This window comes from Myotis daubentonii, chromosome X (assembly GCF_963259705.1).
Source record: "Myotis daubentonii chromosome X, mMyoDau2.1, whole genome shotgun sequence".
In the NCBI taxonomy this organism is placed as follows: domain Eukaryota; kingdom Metazoa; phylum Chordata; class Mammalia; order Chiroptera; family Vespertilionidae; genus Myotis; species Myotis daubentonii.
This window is the reverse complement of record NC_081861.1, coordinates 2,765,973-2,787,071: the sequence shown is the minus strand read 5'-3', so window position 1 is coordinate 2,787,071 and position 21,099 is coordinate 2,765,973. Positions and strand designations below refer to the sequence as shown.

General features: G+C 41.9%; 1 protein-coding gene across 1 annotated transcript in view; it reads left to right on the top strand.

The window, feature by feature from the left end:
- Positions 1–4,973: 4,973 nt before the first annotated feature.
- The window catches only part of EFHC2 (EF-hand domain containing 2), a 103,697-nt gene continuing 87,571 nt past the window's right edge, over positions 4,974–21,099 (top strand). The window contains exon 1 of the mRNA XM_059679823.1: positions 4,974–5,092. Within this exon, the coding sequence (XP_059535806.1) occupies positions 5,047–5,092 (46 nt within the window). The 5' untranslated portion in view covers positions 4,974–5,046. The remainder of the gene's footprint in view (positions 5,093–21,099) is intronic.

Here is a 21,099-nt window from a genome sequence, read left to right as displayed (position 1 = left end):
TGCCAGCCGTTGCCAGCCACTAGGAGCCCTACCAGTGCACAAATTTTGTGCACTGGGCCTCTAATGCACCAATAAGTTCTATTGGAACAATCTATGTATATGAAAGCCTAAGTGACCGTTTGACCATTTGACTGATAGCTATGATGTGCACTGACCACCAGGGGGCAGACGCTCAATGCACAGGCATGGAAACATGGAACAGACTGATGAATCTCAGAGGGAAGGGGGGAGGGTGGGAAGACAATAACCAAAGATCTTATATGCATACTAGAGACCCAGTGCACGGATTCATGCACCGGTGGGGTCCCTTGGCCTGGCCTGAAGGGATTGGGCCAAAATCCACTCTCCAACATCCCCCGAGGGGTCCCAGATTGTGAGAGGGTGCAGGCCAGGCCAAGGGACTCCACTGGTGCATGAATCTGTGCACCGGGCCTCTGGTGGAAATTTTATATAATAAGAGTCTAATATGCAGATTGTCCCCTTGGGCGGTTGTTCGACTGAGAATTTGACTGGGATACTGGGAGTTTGACCACTTGCTATGATGTGTGCTGACCACCAGGTGGCGGCCCAGAACATGGCAGGCATTGGCAAAGCGCTGTGACCTCTCACTGGCTACCTTGCGGCAGGGGTGATGCGGCAGAGGTGGGGTGAGAATGCGGGGTGTCCGCAGAGCTTGCTCTCACTCCCCCTGCTGCCCTCCCCTGGGACGCCAGGGCTTGCATGCCAGGGAAGCCTCCATGCTCAGAGTCTGCCCCACACCCTTATGGCCTCTTCCAGGTGAGCCAGGCTGCAGCTGCTGGGACTGCAGGGACCGGTTGGGCTCCCCATGGGTTCATGCAGGAGCTGGTCTGCGAGGCTGACCTGGAAAGAGCACACTACCTGCCCGGCTTCTGTGTGGCACTGCTAGGTGGCTCAGAGGCCCATGCTGTGCCCTGGCCTGTGGCATCCCGCTGTGCTCACCACATCTCCATGTGGGGAGTCGGGCTCCATGACTCAGGTGGAAGGGGGCACGTGGGGGCCTGGGGGCCCAGGTGCTGCCTAGGGTCCAGAGGTCAGCTGGGACCTGCCCTTCCATGCCAGACGCTTGCACTTCAATTGCCGGCCAGGCCTAGGGACCTCATCTGTGCACGAATTTCATGCACCGAGCCTCTAGTATAATAATACTTTCTATCACAGTGCAATAAAACCAGAATTAAAAAACTCCAAAGAGCTCTTCCAATTAGAAATTTAAAAATATTCTATTAAACAACTCTTGGGTGAAAGGGGAAAATATGAGTCAAAATTACAGAATATTTACCCCCCTCACCCCCCAAAAAACATACACATGCAAATAATGAAAACACTATATATCAGAGACTATTGGATACATTTAAAGTACAGATCAGAGGAAAATTCATAGCCTTAAACACATCATGACTGACTTCTTTTCACTTAGCATAATGTTCTCAAGGTCCATCCATGTTGTTGCAAATGGCACTATTTCACCCTTTCTTATGGCCGAGTAGTATTCCATCGTGTATTGGTACCACATCTTATTTATCCAGTCCGCTATTGCAGGGCACTTTGGTTGTCTCCATATCTTGGCCATCTTGAATAGTGCTGCAATGAACATAGGGGTGCATATCTTTGCAAATACATGTTTTTGAGTTTGTTGGGTATATACCCAGGAGAAGGGTTTCTGCGTCATATGTTAACTATATTCTTAATTTTTTTGAGGAATCACCAGATTGCTTTCCATAGTGCCTGTACTGGTCTTGTTGTGGTTGCCACAGGGAAAGGGGTGGGGGAGTGGGGAGTGAAGAGGGCTTAATATATGGTGATGGAAGAAGATTTGGATTTGACTTTGGGTTGTGGGCACACAGTGCAATATATAGATCTTGTATCACAGATACCTATACCTGAACCCTATATGATCCTATTAACAATGTCACCCCAATAAATTTAATAAAAACACATCAATAAAAAGAAAAGAGTGAAAATGAATGAATTATATCAACTTAAAAAGCGAGAGAAAGAAAAAGAAATGAGCCAAAAGAAAGCACAAGAAAGAAAACAATAAAGGTAAAAGCAGAAAAATAATGGACATTAGGTATAGAAAACAGTAGGCTCAGTAACAAGTAAACTTTTGGTTCTTTGAAAAAAGTAACAAAACATATAAATCACTAGTAAAATTAATCAAACAAAAAAAGGGAGAGCCCTGGCTGGCGTGGCTCAGTTGGTTGAGCATTGTCCCATGCACCAAAAGGTCCCAGGTTTGATTTCAGTCAGGGCACTTGCCTGGGTTGTGGCCTTGATCCCTAGTAGTGGGTGTGCAGGAGGCAGCCCATTGATAATTCTCTCTCACATTGATGTCTCTCTCTCTCTCTCTCTCTCTCTCTCTCTCTCTCTCTCTCTCTCTCTCTCCCCTCCCCTTCTTCCTCTCTCAATGAAAATATTTTCAAAAGGGATAAACACACCTACAACATAAGAAAGACAAAAAGAAGTAGACAAGGATGGAGCAAAAAAGTTAATGTGACATACAATTGGGAACAGATTGTTTTTCAAATGAATGACATAAGCAGCTTAAGCATTCTAAACAGGGAGGAGGGGAGGAGTGGGAAACAGACCTTAGTCATTCGGGAACACACTATTTTGATTAAATACATTAAGACTAAAGAAAAAAAACCTGAAAACAAATACTGAACCCTAGCTAGTAGGTTTGTTTGTCACAATGACATGAGTTAGTTATTCTGAAACTGTTTTTGAGGTCTTTTAGTGTGAGCAAACAAGTAAATATTTTGACAGTAATTGGATTCAGGGTTCTCACTGTTTGCGAAGGGCAATATACAGATATGGAAAGGGCAACTGGGGCATGTAGTCTATTGTATAAACTCATGGGTTTTAATATGCCTGTTTCTACATATATCTATATCTATCTATAGAAAAAACAGAAAGATCTCTCTATCTACATATGCATATCTACATCTACCTATATTTATAGGTATCTCAAATATCTTGTAGTGACAGAGCACATGGAAATGCTTGAAAAATGAGAGGAGAGAGGAGTCACCTTAGAAAGACTTCCACTGACCAAATGTGGGATAATTTTAGCAGGAAAATTAATAATAATATCATAATCCACTGAAAAAATACAAATCTGTAGACCATTCTGAATAAATGAATGAATCAAAAAATAAATAGAGAGAAAGAAAAATTTCTTCCTTGTAGAAGAATGCCAACTAATACATGTAGAAGGATTAGAGTTCAGAAATCACCATTTGGCAGCCATCATGGTAATAAATGATTCTCAATTTATGTAGTAGTTTAATAAGAACTTTGGTATTTACATAGTCTCAAAATATCTCCTAACTCTCGTTAATTGGAAACAATAATAACTTTATAGTGGACAAACTTGGCATACACCACCACCTTAACTGAGTGGTTAAAGTTTTTACCATTGATGGTTAAAATACACATTTTGTAGCTGCTCCTTTGATGACTGAGAGGGACACAGCATTCCTCTTGTGGTGTTCCTGCTGAAAAGCCATAAACAAAGCTGCTTGGACCAGATTCCAATTTTTTAATTAATTTTTTTTGCTAAAAAAAGAACATTTTGGGGATAATCGACAAAATTTGAGTATTTTAGATTAGAAAATAGCATTTCATTAATACTGATTTTCTAATTTTGGTTATTGTATTTCATTTATGTAAGAGAATATCCTTGTTATTATAAGTATACACTGAAATATTTAGGGGGTAAAGGGGCATGAGGTCTATTTACTCTAAAATAGAAAAAATATGTAGAGAGAGGCAATGATGAAACAAATGTAGGAAAATAAAAAAATTGGGGAATCTGAAGTGTAAACAGTTCTTTTTACTATTCTTGTAACTTTTCTGTTGGTTTGAAATGATTTCAATTTAAAAAGTAACAAAAATATTTAAAAATATTTGTAAGAACATGTAGGAGAATAATTTTGTTCTATAGACATTTTGAATTCACAAAGTACAAATCATAATGGGGAAGAATGATCTACTTGAGTAGAGTAAAATGACACATTCATGTACAATAAAGAACTCTAAGCAGAGGAGTAACAGGTGCATCATGAATGACAGGCGATGGCTCTGGAGGCAAGATCAGTTTGAAAAGAAAAGAAAACCAGGGAGGAAATAATGGAGCCTCAACTGACACAGGAGGTGGTGACTGAGAGATACCAGCCTACCCAACCGGTAGGACTCAGGGAGGGCTTAGCTCTAGGTGTGGGGAGAGGAATTGAGGGAGCTGCTGGCCTGTGCATCTTGGGTGTATGATGGGGGCTCAGGGGCAGCGTTTTTGCCACCCCCTCCCCCCGCCCCTGGTCAGCCTCATTGGCTCAGGAAGGAAGACCTTACACATGTTTAGTTCAAATATAAAATGGACAGAGAAAGGACTAAGGATGGGCTTTCCTGGGGGGCGGGGGGGAGGGGGGAAAGAGGGACCAATGAGGTCTGTGTGGCTTTGAATTCATCTGGAAAGTTTTAATTACAAAATAAAACCGGATGCAGATGTAACGTTTACTGGTGTTACATTTCTGTGAGCGCACAGGTGTCATACGTGTCCTATGATTTGCTGCACTTTTCTGTGCATTTGAACTAAATGTCATAACCACATGGCAAAGCATGTTGGGACCAGATTCCGAGGAGCTGCAGGCCATGGAAAGCTTTGAGCTCCATCAAGGGGTTAAAGCAGAAAGCGGAGGGCGGGGGACGGAGTGCTTGCAAGTCTTTGTGTGTGCAGGAGGCTTAGGGAGAGCAAAGCCTCGGAGGCCCGCACCCGGCTGGGGGGAGGGGGGGAGCGCGGGGGAGGAGGCGCGTGGACCTTTCCTCCTAGCCCCGCCCCAGCCCCGCCCCTCCCCGGGCCCCGCCCAGAACCCCCGACCCGCGGCAGCCCCACCCTCTTCCATGACGTCACCTCCCGTCTCTAGGTAATGCGGCGGTGGGGAGTGGGGTGTCAAACAAAGCGGCCGCAGGGCGGCTGCTACCTGCTGGCCCCTTTCCTCTCGGACCCTTGACCCTCAGATACTCAGAGCCATGTCCCTGCCGGTGCTCCCGGGCTACGGCTTCGAGCGCTATGTGAGTAGGGAGGGCACCCCGGCTGGAGTCTGGGTCCTAGACTTGGCCACATCCCTGAACCCTAGGGCAGACCTCCCGCCACTCTTTCCCCTTCTGTGGATTGGGCTCAACTTGGACCAAACTTTGTAGGCTGGCGGAATCCTTACTTTCTGCTTCCCCTTCCCCTGCGTCTCCAACTGCACCTGGATGCTTTTGCTAAATTAGATCCATAAGTAGAGTCCTTGGAGGTGGGAGGAACCTTGAGGGTCGTAGATGGTAGTGATGATAACAATGACCTATGGGCATTTAAGATATGAGAGGCGCTGTGCTTTAATCGCCTTACACATTTGATGTTCCCAACATCTCTTTGTATTAATACTATGTTTGTTCCCATTTTACAGTTGAAGAAACTGAGGCACGGGCCAGAGTTACACAGTCTCAGTGGTGAAACTGGATTTCTTTCAGGCAACTTGTTCCCACAGCCCTGTGTGAAAGAGATAGATACAGTTTCTATTATTAAGTTGAAGAATAATAACAAAAATAGTAACAAGGCTGGTAGGGGCAGATAGGTTAAGGGTTCCTTTATAGAGAGAGGCACCCAGACTTGGGAGAGTTTTTTCTTTGTTTAGAATTGGGAGGGGTTCATTTCAAAACAAGACAAAGGTATAAAGCAAAACAACAAAACACAACCACATAAAAACCCCTGAGCAGGAAAGGACTTTTGCCAATTTGTACCATCTTATTTAAACAACAGCAGAAACTAATTCAGGCTTTTGTTCACATTAGCTAACTACTCTTGGCTTTCCCACTGTGTCTGTAGGAAGAAGGTAAGTAACAGACAGATGGGAGGGAACTAGTTGGGGCCGTTAAAGGTATTTGTGCAAACCTCTGGTAAGTTTAGAAAGCAGGTGGTGGATGGAAGCATGGGATTTTTATGGATTCTGAACAAAGTTGTGGGCCCTCATGTGCAAGGTTTCTTTGTAACTTCCACCCACTGCATTCCAACTCCTACAGGGGGGCTGACCAATCCAGCTTCCTTTTTGAACTCTGGTTTGTTTATTTCTTGGCTGATGGGGGAGAGGCTGGCCTTCCCGCCTAGCATTGCCCTTTGGTAAGATTAGGTTGGCAACAAATAAGAAAGACCCCTGAGAGGCAGTGCATAAAAAGATTCCAGAAGTAAACAAGCGTGCTGTGTAAAGGAATGGTAATAAAAATGGAAAGCAGAGCCCACAGCTTTGGGCCCAGCAATACTTCAGATTACCGATGCCTACTTTTGCGCAAGTACCACAGTTCTCAAATGCAGTGATTGAGTGGGAAGGAAAAACAGTGGTTGGATGAGATATTTTAAAATCTGTTAGGCTGTACTGAGTGTACTTTTCCCTTTAAACTTTTTTTTTATTGTGAAGTACAATACAGAAAAATGCACAAAAGGATCATAGAATGAATAGCAAGAAATAAAAATATTACCACTTGAAAAGCTTCCCCCTTGACTCGAGTTGCCAGATTCAGCAAATAAAAACACATATCCCCAATACTGCATGGGACCTACTTATGCTAAAAGATTATTTGTTGTTCATCTGAAATTCAAATCTAACTGAGCATCTTGTATTTTATGTGACAACCCCAGCATTTCTCAACCTTCTCTGCTCTGCATAGGTAACCACTATCTTGGCTGCTATCACTATAGTTAGGTTTTGTTTGTTTTTGAATGTTGTGTCAATGGAAATGTCCAGTGTTTATTCTTTTATGACTGACTTTTTTAAAGCTCAACATTATGTTTGTGAGATTTGGTCATATGGTTGTCTGTAGGTGTAATTTGTATATTTTTGTTGCTCTATAGTATTCTGTTGCATTACTATGACATCATTTATATACACATTTAAACTTGACAGAGATTTGGTTTGTTTGGGGTTATTAACAATAGTTTTTTGTGACTATTTTTATTTATGTCTCATGGCACAATTGCTAGATCATATGGTATTCCTATGTTTGGCTGTTGTAGACACTATTGAAGTAATTATACCAATTTAAATTCCCAACACCATTTTATGTCCCTACTAGAGGTCCGGTGCATGAAATTCGTGCCCAGGGGGGTGTTCCTCAGCCCGGCCTGCACCCTCTCCAATCTGGGACCCCTCATGGGATGTCCGACTGCTGGATCAGGCCAAAACCGACAGTTGGACATCCCTCTCATAGTCTGGGACTGCTGGCTCCTAACCGCTTGCCTGCCTGCCTGACTGATTGCCCCCTAACTGCTCCCCTGCCACCCTGATTGACGCCTAACTGCTCCCCTGCCACCAATCACCCCCAACTGCCCTCCCCTGCCAGCCAATTTGGTTCTGGTTGGTCGGTTTCTATGCCAGTCAGCATCAAAAGCTCCACCTTCTAGGCAGCCATTGGCTCCTCACAGTTCACCCAGATTTGGTTCTGATTGGTTGGTTTCTATGTCAGTCAGCATCTCTGGGCCTATCTCTGGGCCTGATCAGAGAGGCGGGGCTGATCAGCAGCCCCTTCGGAGGCCAGGAGAGAAACAGGTGGGACTGCTGGCAAAGCTTGGAGAGAAAGAAAGAGGCAAGGACTGATCTACAGCTGCCATGGAGGCTGCAGATCAGACCCTGCCTCTCTCTCCGGGCCTGATCCACTGCCCATTTGACAGTCAGTGCTGGGTCACTGCGCCTGCACCTGCGGCAGTCAGTGCTGGGTCACCACGTCAACCCAGCACTGACTGCAGGACTGACTTCCAGTGTTTGGTCAAACCTTTGGTCGGTCGTTACGGACCCTGGGTGTTTATATATTACGATTGCTCCATATTCTTTCTAACACTTGATATTGTTAGTTTTTTAAATTTTAGGTATTGTAATCAGTGGGTATAGTGCAACTCTGTAGTTTTAATCTGGATTTGTACATTTATCGGTCATTTGTACATTCTCTTTTGTGTAGTATCTGTCTTGCATCTAATTTTCTACTGTGTTGCCTGCCTTTTTCTTAGTGATTTTAGGGATTCTATATAGATTTTGGATATGGCTCATTTGTCAGCTATATTGTGTTGCAAATATCTTCTAGTCTGTGCTTGGTCTTTTCTTTCTCTTGATAGTGTTTTTGTTGTTGTTTATAAGAGTACTTGTTTATTTATTTTTAAAAATATATTTCTTTGTTGATTTCAGAGAGGAAGGAAGAGGGAGAGAGAGATAGAAACTTCAATGATGAGAGAGAATCATTGATCAGCTGCCTCCTGCATGCCCCCTACTGGGGATCAAGCCCGCAACATAGGTATGTGTCCTTGGCTGGAATTGAACCTGGGACCCCTAGTCTGCAGGCTGACGCTCTATCCATTGAGCCAAACTGGGTAGGGCTATTTATTTATTTTTTAATTTTATGTTTCAATTACAGTTTCCATTCAATATTATTATGTATTAGTTTCAGCTGCACAGCATAGTGGTTAGACAATCATGTACATTACAGTGTCCCACCTGATACTTCCAGTACTCACCTGATACCATACATAGTTATTACAATACTAGAGGCCTGGTGCACAAATTCATGCACAGTTGGAGTCCTTTGTCCTGGCCAGCGATCGGGGCTGATCAAGGTGTCTTGCCCAGTCCCAATTGGGACTGGTTGGCCGGGGGGGTGGGGGGGGCGGGGCGGGGAGGGACCATGGGCAGTTGGCTATGGGAGCACACTGACCACCAGGGGGCAGCTCCTGCATTGAGTGTCTTCCCCCGGTGGTCAGTGTGCATCATAGCAACTGGTCAAGCAGTCGACCGGTCTCTTGGTCGTTCAGTCATTCAGTCGCTTAGGCTTTTATATGTATAGATTGTTAACTGTATTCTCTATGCTGTACTTTATGTCCCCATAATTGTTTTGTAACTACCAATCTGTACTTCTCAATGTCTTCACGTTTTTCACCCAGTCCCTCTGCCTCCCTCCTCTCTGGCAACCATCAGTCTGTCCTCTGGGTCTATAACTCTGTTTCTATTTTCTTTGTTTATTCTGTTTTTTAGATTCCACATATAAGTAAAATCATATGGTATTTATCTTTCTCTGACTGACTTATTTCACTTAGCATAATACTCTCTAGGTCCATCTTGATGGTGTTTTTAATGAATAATTTTTCCTTTAGTTTAGTGCTTTTTGTTTCATATTTAAGAAATAGTTCCTTACACCAAGGTCATGATGATATTTTCCTGTGTTATTTTTGGAAATCTTATTTTTTGCCTTTCACATTTAGCTCTATACTCTAGAATACATGTGTGTGAGTGTGTATGAAAAGAGGTAGGGGTCAGGTTGCATTTTTTCCTATATGGATATTCAGTTGACACAGAACCATTTGTTAAAGAACAAAATTTAACTGAGTACATTTTGAAGATCTTGTTGGCTTTGGATCAATGATCCAAGAGTGGGGCAGTATCCTGTCTAGCAGATAGAAAGCTCTGAAGAGCTATACATACAAGGCAATATATTTGTGTAGGCAGAGGGAGCAGGAACCAGGAAGTTGTAGTAGGTAAACAGCAGTTTGGCTATTGCAAGATTACTTTCCTTATAGGGGATGGCATGGGTTTATCAGGCAGATTACTTGAATGCTGATCAGGAAATTCATGATTGGCTGGTTCAAGATTCTATTTTTGGGAGAGCCAAAACTATAATTAAATTTCAGTTTGGCAACATGGGGCTTAGCATGAGCAACTCCATTTTGGGTCTTTTGTCTTGTCTTCAATACATTTTTGAAAGGCCAACTCTTTCTCTACTTCTCTGCGGAGCTTGGTTTGTCATAAATTAAATATCTAAATATGTTTGGGTCTGCTTCTAGACTTGTGAGTGTATTTAAAAATTATTTATTTACTTTATGCCTCAGATCAATAGTCATGTGCACGCGAGACAAGGAGAGAGGGAGAAGGAGAGGGAGGGAGAGGATGAATTAGGGAATGACAGTATACTTATTAGATACCTTGGGTGGTCATTCAACAAATCAGTATTTATGTATTGAGTATCCTAGTCTGTGCCCAAGTCAGGTGGCTGCATTTAAACAATTATTGTACTTGTCTTGGGACTAAATGTGATATGTGTTGCTATGAAATTAATATTACTTTAAAAACTTGTACTTGGTTAAAAGATTGAATGTTCTCTGGCATAGACTGGTCATAAAGTCATTAAAGCCAAGTCTGGCCTTTTTATCACTCCTCTCCCTCCCCTGCCTCAATTATAGAGCCTTGTTGGCTGAATTAAATTATCAAGTGAAAAACGTTGGCCTCCCGGAGATAGTATAATTACTGGCTGTTTGGGTTTCAAATTATAACACAAGCTAACTTTTACTGCTTTTTCTCAGAAATTAAAAAAGAGCTTGTTTTGCCCCTTAATTAGCTGCTGGTTTCTGTCCACAGCCAGCTGATGCACAACCTATACTTCTCTCTCTAAAATAAAGAAGTATTGTGCTTTCTAAAATATAAGCATGTGTACCACTGATGACATTACATTTGGTGTGAATTAATTGAAAATCTTTGGGAAAGATCACAACTAAATTCCAGACTCCGTATCTTTTTCCAACAGTTTAATGCTGGATTTCTATCCAGCTAAGAGAATCTCAGGCATATTGTCAAAAATGATAGGATATTAAAGTTAAAAGGGACATTTCTAGTCAAAGCTGACAATCCTTTCTCTAGTATTTTGTACAGATGGTTGTATTGCTGATCCTGAAAGCCTCCAATGAGTAATGAGAACACTTTCTGCTTTTTATGAAGCGACCTTGCCACCACCTTTGGAGGGTTGTTGTAAATAGCCCATCATTGAATTTACAGTGAAGCAACTGTTTCCTTAAGACAAAAAATTATTTGAATTTACAACAGTAAAATAAAACAAATTCAGAATCTCTGTCTCTCTTACAAAAACGTGCAGGCAATACCTTGAAATTTATTTTTATCTAGACTAATATAAGCCTACATATTAATATATAGGGAAAATTGTTCTCTGGGAAATTTACCAGCAATTTAAATGATAAACAACTGAAAGAGAAAAGCACTATGAGTAAAATACATAGTACACATTATTGACTTCATTATGTGATGTTAGATATGTCAATTTAAATGTAGCTCAATGACAAATATAATAAAAAAAATCACTTTATTCACAAATTGGAGGGTTTTCCCAATCTAGAATTCTGCCTACAGATTGTTGGTTATGTTCTTAGAGGTCAGTTCCATTGCCTTAAAATAACTGCATCAGGTCCAAACACCTTAACCTGACAGCCTAGACCAGTGGTCGGCAAACTGCGGCTCGTGAGGCACAGGCGGCTCTTTGGCCCCTTGAGTGTGGCTCTTCCACAAAATACTGACTTCTGCGCATGGGCCACGAAGTTTCAATCGCACTGTACGTGCGCGCCCGCACGTGGTATTTTGTGGAAGAGCCACACTCAAGGGGCCAAGGGGCCAAAGAGCCATATGTGACTCCCGAGCCCCGGTTTGCTGACCACTGGCTTAGGCCATTAGAGTTTGTCACTTACTTTGTGAAAACAATTTCATGAATCATGACAAACTTTGAGATTAGAATAGAATAAAAAAATCAGAATGTATTATTCTTGTGAAGGGTACGTACTGTTTCATGAACTTTGGTTTCTTTCACATGTGAGCATGTGAACTGGGTTGCACCAAAATCTCTTTGTTATTGTGGTTGTAGTCAGAATTTGAAAACCATTGCTCACAAGAGCCATCTTACCAATTCTTGCCTCTGTTTTAAATTCAGATCTTCAACTTCCTTAAAAACCAAATGTGGCTGTCATTCTTTAAGAAGCCTCAACAGATCCTATTAACCATTTAAAAGTGTGCAATTCAGTGACATTTAGTAGTCACAGTGTTTTGCAACTATCAGCTCTAACTACTTCCAAGACATTTTCACCACCCTGAATTTCAATCTTTTTACCCCAAAGGAAAATTTGAAATGATTTTCAGGTCTCAGGGAACTCCTGTGTAAAAGTGATTTCTACAGCCAATCCATGAGTTATAGATATAATATCTCTTTTGAGTAAAGAGTAATAGTTTTCTGTGGATTTGTTGATTTTGACCAACTCATTCACCTACTTTGTGTGGTTTCCCTTTGCCACAATGGATATCAACTCTAATGCAAGTGGCAGTGTAGTAGAGGGAACTTCAAGGTGTGTTTTTTTTTCTTATGGTAAAATTTCCTACTTAATATTTCCCCCATTTCCCCTTATTGGAATAGACCCAAGAATCCTCGAATAGTTTCTACTATAGAGGGTGCTATTAGGTATGAGATATAGTGTAGCATATGAGGAAGAGTAGGTTTTTCCCCTATTTAAAACTAAAAATGATTTGTAGCCACCTTTTCTTTTTTAAAAAAGTATATTTTTTATTGATTTTTAGAGAGAAGAGAAGGGGAGGGGGAGGAGGAGGCGGTAGGGAGAATCATTGATTGGGTTGCCTTCTGTACATGCCCCAACCAGGGCTCAAACCTGCAACCCAGGCATGTGCCCTCACCCAGGAATCAAACTGTCAACCTTTTGGTGCACAGGATGACTCTCAAATAACTGAGCCACTCAGGCCAGCCTAGCTGGCTTTTCTTGAGAAACAAGTAAGTAGTTAAGCTTAGGTTACCTTTCTTTTCTTTTTTAATTTTTATGTTTTGTTAATTCTCACCCGAGGACACCTTTCCATTGATCTTTAGAGAGAGTGCAAGGAAGGAGGAGAGATAGAAACTTCGATGTGTGAGAGACACATCGATTGGTTGCCCCCTGCACACTCCCCAACCATGTATAAAATTCTTAAGGCAGCATAATACATTTCTGTTAAATAACTGTTTTAATCCAAGATAGGATTTACGTTTTCAAAAAGTCGGCTCAGTTGATTTAATTTAAATAAAGGTTATGAATTCATTTTAATTAATGCTGCTTACAATATGAAAATATATAAATGCTCATGGCAGTATTTTTTATAATAACCAAAAGATGGAAACAACCCAATGCCCATCAATAAAATGTGTTATATTCATACAATGGAATATTATTTGGCCATATTAAGGAATGAAATACTGATACATTTACAACATAGATGAACCTCAAAAACATGCTACAAACAATATGCAAAGACTATAGATTGTATGATCTAATTTATGTGAAATGTGTGGAATAGACAAATCTATAGAGACAAAAAGTATATTAATGGTTCCCTAGACCTGTTAGGGGTAAGGGAAAAAATGGGAAGTGACTGCTAATGGTATGGGGTACCTTTTTGGAATGATGGAACTGTCCTAAAATTAGATTATGGTAATGATTACATAACTTGGCAATTATAGTAAACTCCATTGAACTATATATTTTAGATGGGTAAACTTTATTATATACTAGAGGCCTGGTGCACGAAATTCATGAACGGTGGTGGGGTGGGGGGAGCGGCCCTTCACCCTGTAGGGATCGGGCCTAAATCAGCAGTCGAACATCCCTCTCACAATCTGGGACTGCTGGCTCCTAATCGCTCGCCTGCCTGCCTGCCTCATCACCCCTAACTGCCTCTGCTTGCCAGCCTAGTTGCCCCCTCACTGCCTCCCTGCCACCTAGCTGGCCCCTAACTGCCCCCTGCCTGCCTGGCCACCCCCTAACTGCCCCTCTGCTGGCCTGGCTGCCCCCTAACTGCTCCCCTGCCAGCCTGATTGCCCCTAACTGCCTCTGCCTTGGCCCCCACCACCGTGACTTTGTCCAGAAGGATGTCCAGAAGATGTTTGGTCTAATTAGCATATTACTCTTTTATTAGTATAGATAGGTTATACCTCAATAAAACTGTCTATATATATATATATATATGTAAAGCCCTCAGCAACCATTCAATCGTTCGACGCACAATGACCACCAGGGGAAGACAAGTGCCAGATGCTGGGCTCATGACTGGTGAGTGCAGCTGCAGCAGCGTGAGCCTCTCCCGTCTCCGCCGGCAGTGCTACCAAGTGACAGGTGCAGCAGGGCCAGGATGAGCGGGAGCGGCGAGGCGCCCAGCCCAGGCTCAGGCTCCTCCCCAGCTGCCTGCTGCTTCACACACTACTGTATCCCTGAGGGGTCCCGGATTGCGAGAGGGTGCAGGCCAGGCTGAGGGACCTCACTGGTGCATGAATTCATGCACCAGGCCTCTAGTTAATAAATAAATAGCTAAAGATAGGAGTTGGTAGGAAATTGCTGGGCAGACAAACAATAGGTATTTATGGTGCCAGTTCACAAAATGGTATTGATTTAAAGTATTCTGTTACTTGTTCCCATTATTATTGTAATGTCCCTGAAAATCACATTATTTCAGACCAGGCCACTTCTTTTTTTTAAATATATGTATTTTTATTGATGTCAGAGAGGAAGGGAGAGGGAGAGAGAGATAGAAACATCCATGATGAGAGAGAATCATGGATTGGCTGCCTCCTGCATGCCCTCTACTGAGGATCGAGCCCGCAACCCAGGCATGTGCCCTTGACTGGAATTGAACCCAGGGCCCTTCAGTCTGCAGGCTGATGCTCTATCCACTGAGCCAAAACAGGGCGACCAGGCCATTTCTTAAAGCTGCCATTATAGTTTGGAAACGAGATAATATTCCATGGGTTCAGAAATCAGGGTCACTTTGCCTGTTCAGGGAATCAAACACCCAACTTTGCTCACTTTTGTATTCTGTCCTGAACTTCATAGCTGTGCCACTTAGGATACTTTTGGCTGTAAGTAACAGAATACCTGACTAACAGTGGCTTAAGCCAAATTAATGGTTTCATATAACAAGAACTCTAGAGGGTGGCAGTGTCAGGTTTAAGCAGTGGCTGATGAATGTCATAAAGGATTCAGACTCTTTTTATCTCTTCATTCTGCCATCTTCAGAACACGCTTTTTTCTTTGTTAGACTTCTGTCCTCATGGTTGCAAGATGGTTGTCCCAGTTCCACATTTCTCAACTTCCCATAACCATGTTCAAGATAAGCAGGAAGGAGAGGGAGAGAGAAAGGCTCTCATTAGAAAACAGAGTGTTTCCCAGCACCCCAGTTAGCTTCTGCCTTCCACCGTATTGTCTAAAATTGAGTCACATGGCTGTCCTTTGCTACAAGGGGCGTTGGGAACTTGGTTTTTCGCTATGTATTTTTGCATCTGGGAAAGAGTAAAGAGTGTAAATAATGGTTATTGGGAGCCAGCAAACTTTGCCACAGCAGCCACAGACTCAGTATGTGAGTCTAGATCAGCCGTGGGCAAACTACGGCCCATGGGCCGGATCTGGCCCGTTTGAAATGAATAAAACAACAAAAAAAGACCGTACCCTTTTATGTAATGATGATTACTTTGAATTTATATTAGTTCACCCAAACATTCCATCCATGCTTTTGTTCCGGCCCTCCGGTCCAGTTTAAGAACCCATTGTGGCCCTCGAGTCAAAAAGTTTGCCCACCCCTGGTCTAGATGCTCTTTTCAGCCTTAGCGTCCCTTTCTTAAAAACTTTTTGTTTGTGTTTTATAATTATATAAGTGACGCATGAGTACATCATAATGGAAAACAAGCCTAATAACCCAGTTAAACCAGTATGCTCACTGTCTGTCCTTTGAATATATTTTGTACTTTCCCACTCAATTATTGGTTTACTTACCCACTTCCCTGACAGCATGCGCTTCCTCTTTCCATATAGATCTTAGCCTTCCCTGGAAACTTGGCTCTAATCCCCTCTCCTCATTAAAGCTTTCCCTGATCATGTCAGCAAGAGCCTTCTCTTTGTCTATATAACCCTGAACACTCCTTTTGTCCAGGCCACTCATTTACTGCTTTATTGCCTGTGTTGTGTTTTATGTTCTTTTTTGTGTGATTGTGGCATTCTTTAGCTGAGTGAGAAACAGATTGATTGCTCTTTGGGTGCCTGTCAGTTGTGCTTGCCTACCTGCAGCAGCCATGCCTAAAAACTAGAGGGGATCACCACAGCTTGGGAGAGTCATCTCTAGGACTAGCTTCTTGTTTGTGTTTTCCACCACTGCGGTGGAACAAAAGACATATTTCTTATTTTAGCAAGAGTGAATATAAAAGGGGAAGAAAGTCATTTGCTTTAGTGGCTTAATAGGTCTTAAGCCTCTCAGGATGCGTGCCTTATATGAAGTGGCCTGGACAGCACGAAGCTGTACCATGCACAGTGCAGCTCAAACCCTCTCTGGGGCCTATTGTGCCTGCACAGAGACATGGCTCTCTTCCTTGTTGGCATACAGTTTGGCTTTTCTTCCAGAGGCGTCATATTTTTCTCTGAGCTTTCATCAGAGGACCTTTTAGTAGACCAGTCTCCCAACAACAGGATTACAGATACGCACTAGTGCAAATGCAAAGGGATTTCTTGGGCCATTTCCTGGGTTTATCATGTTCCTACAGTTGTAGAAAGGGCAGAACCAGCTGTGTGTGTGTGTGTGTGTGTGTGTGTGTGTGTGTGTGTGTGTGTAAAACTCTCCAAAGCAAAGGGAAGGGAGCGGTGAGCATTTTTACTTCCTCATTAGTCAGGCCTTAGAATACCGGAATTCGACCTGGCAACTCAACTGTGACAAAGTAAGCAGCTTGGCCAGTTAAAGGCTACATACATCGTTTGTATGTAGGGAATGGTCGCAATTGCCAGAGTGTGGGGGAGGATAAGGTCAATTCACATGGCTTGAGGGTTGATTTAGACTGTGTTTTCTTCTTCACATGAGCTTGGTAATTGAAACAGATGTTTGACAATTTATAGGACTATTTCCATCTCATTTTTGGTGTGACTAGTCATTTATTGCTTATCTGTTCATGTTCATACTTAATACTTTATGAAAGTTACCTGAGTGGAACCTCTCCTTAGTTACCAAGGAAAGTGGACTCTCTCTTTCCCTTTATTGGTGCTTAAAATTTTTATTGAGATCATTGTAAATTCACAGGTAGCAAGAGATCATACAGAGAGAGCATGTGTATCCTTTATCCAGTTTCCCATTGGTAACATTTTGCAAAACTGTCGTATAATAACATAACTAGGATATTAACTAATATAATCCACCAGTCTTATTCAGATTTCCCCAGTTTTACTTGTACTAGACTCAATCCTTTAAAAGCAGGACAGATATTAGTACTGTAGAATGCCTTTTACAGTCACCAACAGTGTGTGTATACTTAGTCTAGCCTGTACATTTCACCACATGTGTAGGTTATGGCAGCCATCACAACAGTGAAGATATAGAATGTTTCCATTATCACAAAGATTCTTCCTGCTACCCTTATATAACCATATCTATCTTCTCATCACCCCTACCCCCATTACCCTGCCACAACATCCCTCACTTCTGGCAACGACTAATCTATTTTCCATGTCTAAAATATTATTATTTTGAAATGTTATATAAATAGAATCATAAACTGTGTACCTCTTGGGATTATTATTTTTTCATTTGGCATAATTCCCTGGAGATTTATCCAGGTAGTTGTGCGTATCAATTTTTCATTCATTTTTATTGCTGAGTAGTACTCCATGTATGTACACAGTTTCTTTACTGCAAGTAATGGTATACCTGACTAATAGAAGCTTAAGCGAGCAAGGATTTCTTTTTTTCTTCCCAAGCAGGAAGTCTGGAGGTGGGTGGTTGCTGGCATACATTTAAAGTCTCAACTTGGTCTGAGCCAGCATCATGCCCATGATCCCACGGTAGCTACTGTAGCTCTGGGCATCATGTATGCATCTCAAGGCAAGAAGAGGAGAGCTAGGGGCAGCGTCACCTGCATTTGTCCCTTGGCTTGAGGGGACAAAAGCCTTTCCAGAACCCCAGAACAGACTTCTGAAAAGGAGGCTGAGGAAACAAGTGGAGTATTTCGCATTTTCTGAGTTATAAATGGCGACTGACAATGGAGAAGGAATCTGGGAATGGATGTACTAATCAGCTACAATGAGCCAGTGATTTTAATTGACTCTTGAGGAAGTCTTTAGCATTCTTTTTATTGACTGGTGCTTTGAATTGAATTATTTAGAGAAAAAAATCAGAGTTTTCTGAGGAAGGGGCTACATATCTCTCTGGACCTTGTTGATTTAAATTTTATTTTCCACTCTACTGATTTAAGTACATTATCTAAAATAATAAAAGGGTAATATGCTAATTAGACCAGACATCCTACCTGATGAAGCCGAGGCTGGAGGGAAGCCAGCCCGGGTCCTGGGTGCCTGTGGGCGCCCAGGAGGAAGGAAGCCCGGGTCCCGGGTGCCAGAGGGAAGCCGGCAGCCAGGGATAGGAAGGCTTGCTCTTGCATGAATTTCCATGCATCAGGCCTCTAGTTAAATATATAAAATGAAACTTATTGTTATATTGAGTTGATGGCTAAGAATCATGAGCCCAACACTTTTCCAAGTTAGGTTTGGAAAAGAGAAGAAAATTAGCTTAAAAATGTTTGAAGTTTTCTTTGACATGGCTTTTTATTTTTACATTTGGGGTTTCTTTTTAAGTGATTTAGCTTTATTAATAAGTAATGGTAGCTTTCATGCTCTTATGGTCCTGAGTTCTAAGATTTCGCTATACTTGAAGCAATTTTGTTGTTATTTTCTCTGGGAGGTTCACAGTATTCGCGGAGTGACTTCTTTTTTTCTCTATAAGAGTGCACAAAAGATAAAAAGAAAAAATGAATTTCTAAAATCAATATGATCTAGAAGGAGAAATAATAAACTATTCATTAGAACAGAAGCAAACTAGTCCCAAACCTGATCAGGTAGGAGTATCTAAGAATGATAAGTTTTAGGTAATTCTACATTATATTTTCCATTGCCTACAAAAAGTAGTTAGAAATATATTGTTAACGTACATTGAAATATAAATTATTACTAGCTCTCTTCAGTCCCCGAATTTTCAATAACTGCTGGTGGCTGTAAAAGGCTTTTAAGGGATTGAGTCTGGGTACACCAGGTCATGATGGTGGTTATTTTTATTATTATATTTGTCAGAGGCAAAAGTATTCATTAAACTCGGATGACTTAAACAAGGGAAGGTCTACTACTCTTCTCTAAGAGGTAATAATGAATGTGAGGCCTAATGCTTAAGGCTCAGGCATTGACTTTACATTCTGGATTCATCACTTAAACTAGTTGAGTGAGCTTGGGAATATTGCTTATACTCTTCGTGCCTGAGCCTCCCATGTATAAAACAGGGATAATGCTAAAGCATACTCAGGTATCTGCTCTGAGAATGAAAAGCATTGAATGCATCTAAAGTACTTAGAACAGTGCCACACATGTTAGCTATGATGGCTACAGGAATGATATTCCTGTGTGGAAAGATAGATCTCTAGCTCATGGTGGCTCTAAGGAGCTGTCCTGGTCTTAGGAAGCACCTCACTCTTCCTGCTTTTGTTCTGTGGTGGTTAAGCATCTGAGTTTTGGAGGACAGCCTAGAAAGAAACAAAGAGACTCTGATGCCGGAGCTTGGAAAGAGAGGTAATAGGTGGATAAACAACTCATGCTGATGACTACAGACTGCTTCTCAGTTTGGGTTAGCTTTATGGTTTTCTGTAGTGGCCCTGACAACTTATTGATTACTCATTAATCAAGATTTAAAAATATATTTTATTGATTTCAGAGAGGAAGGGAGAGAGAGAGAGAGAGAGAGAGAGAGAGAGAGGAGAGAGAAACATCCATGATGAGAGAATCATGGATTGGTTGCCTCCTGCACGCCCCACACTGGGGATCGAGCCCACAACCCAGGCATGTGCCCTTGACAGGAATCGAACCTGGGACCCTTCAGTCTGCAGGTTGACGCTCTATCCACTGAGCCAAACTGGCTAGGGCACTCTTCCAGTCTTTAGCAACACAGAGGTAGTGGTTGTATCAGCTATTAATCTGATGTGAAACATCAAGGGGATCTGGATTTGGCCGCTGCTTTTCCAGGAGCAGTGTCAGAATGGGAGGGGACCCCAGGGGTTGAGATAACAGGGGGCCCTGGATCTGGGGGTGCTATGTTTCTGACATTATCATTTGCTAAGACATTTGCCAATTATCTTTGGAGTGAGACTGACCACCACTTCACAGTCACTAGGGCAAAGGGCAGGTTGACATGTGATCCTAAGAGATTATAATGGCCAGATCTCAAGCTTGTGTGTGTGTGTGTCAGGAAGGGCAAACATTTGAAACAGAGGCCTTACGGAATTTTACATTATACTAAACAAATCCTCAAGCAATAAGTTTTCAAAGTATAGAATTTTGAATTGAAATTTTAAGTTAATATTCTGATAGTGCAGAAACGGAATTTCAGTTCATATGCAGGCTTCACTAATTACCATGCAATTGTGGGCATGCTAGTCTACCTCTCTCTGCCTTGGTTTCCTCATTGGTAACATGTCAGTAATAACACCTATAAACTAGTTTTGTGATGGTGAAGTTAGATAATGTATATAAAGCCCTTAGTAAAGAGTCTACTCTAGCTCATGGTAAGTGGCCAAAAATGGTAGTCATACTTTTTTTTTTTAAAGTATTGAAATTCTTTTATATATCTAAATCTTACCTTATAAGTAAGATTGTAGGTTTCTTCTTTAGGGCAAGGGTTGTGAGTCTTGTTTATTTATTTATTTTTTAAAAATATATTTTATTGATTTTTTACAGAGAGGAAGGGAAAGAGATAGTTAGAAACATCGATGAGAGAGAAACACCAATCAGCTGCCTCCTGCACATCTCCTACTGGGGATGTGCCCGCAACCCAGGTACATGCCCTTGACCGGAATCGAACCCGGGACCCTTCAGTCCACAAGCCGACGCTCTATCCACTGAGCCAAACCGGTTTCGGCGAGTCTTGTTTATTTTAACTAGTACATCTGGAACAAATCTAGGAATATAATAGATGCTTAAGTAATATTTACTAGTTTGAACTGAGGTGAGTTTGTGATTACTCCCAAAATACTTGCTTTAAAAGAGGGAATAAATATTGCTATACAATTATGTATTCCAGCATTCATTTTAACCAAATCATCTTTTGATTTGCTATGGTGATTTGGGACCAATTTGTGGCAACCTGAGTGTGTGTGTGGTTGTGAGTGTGACAGGGAGTGGGGAGGCTG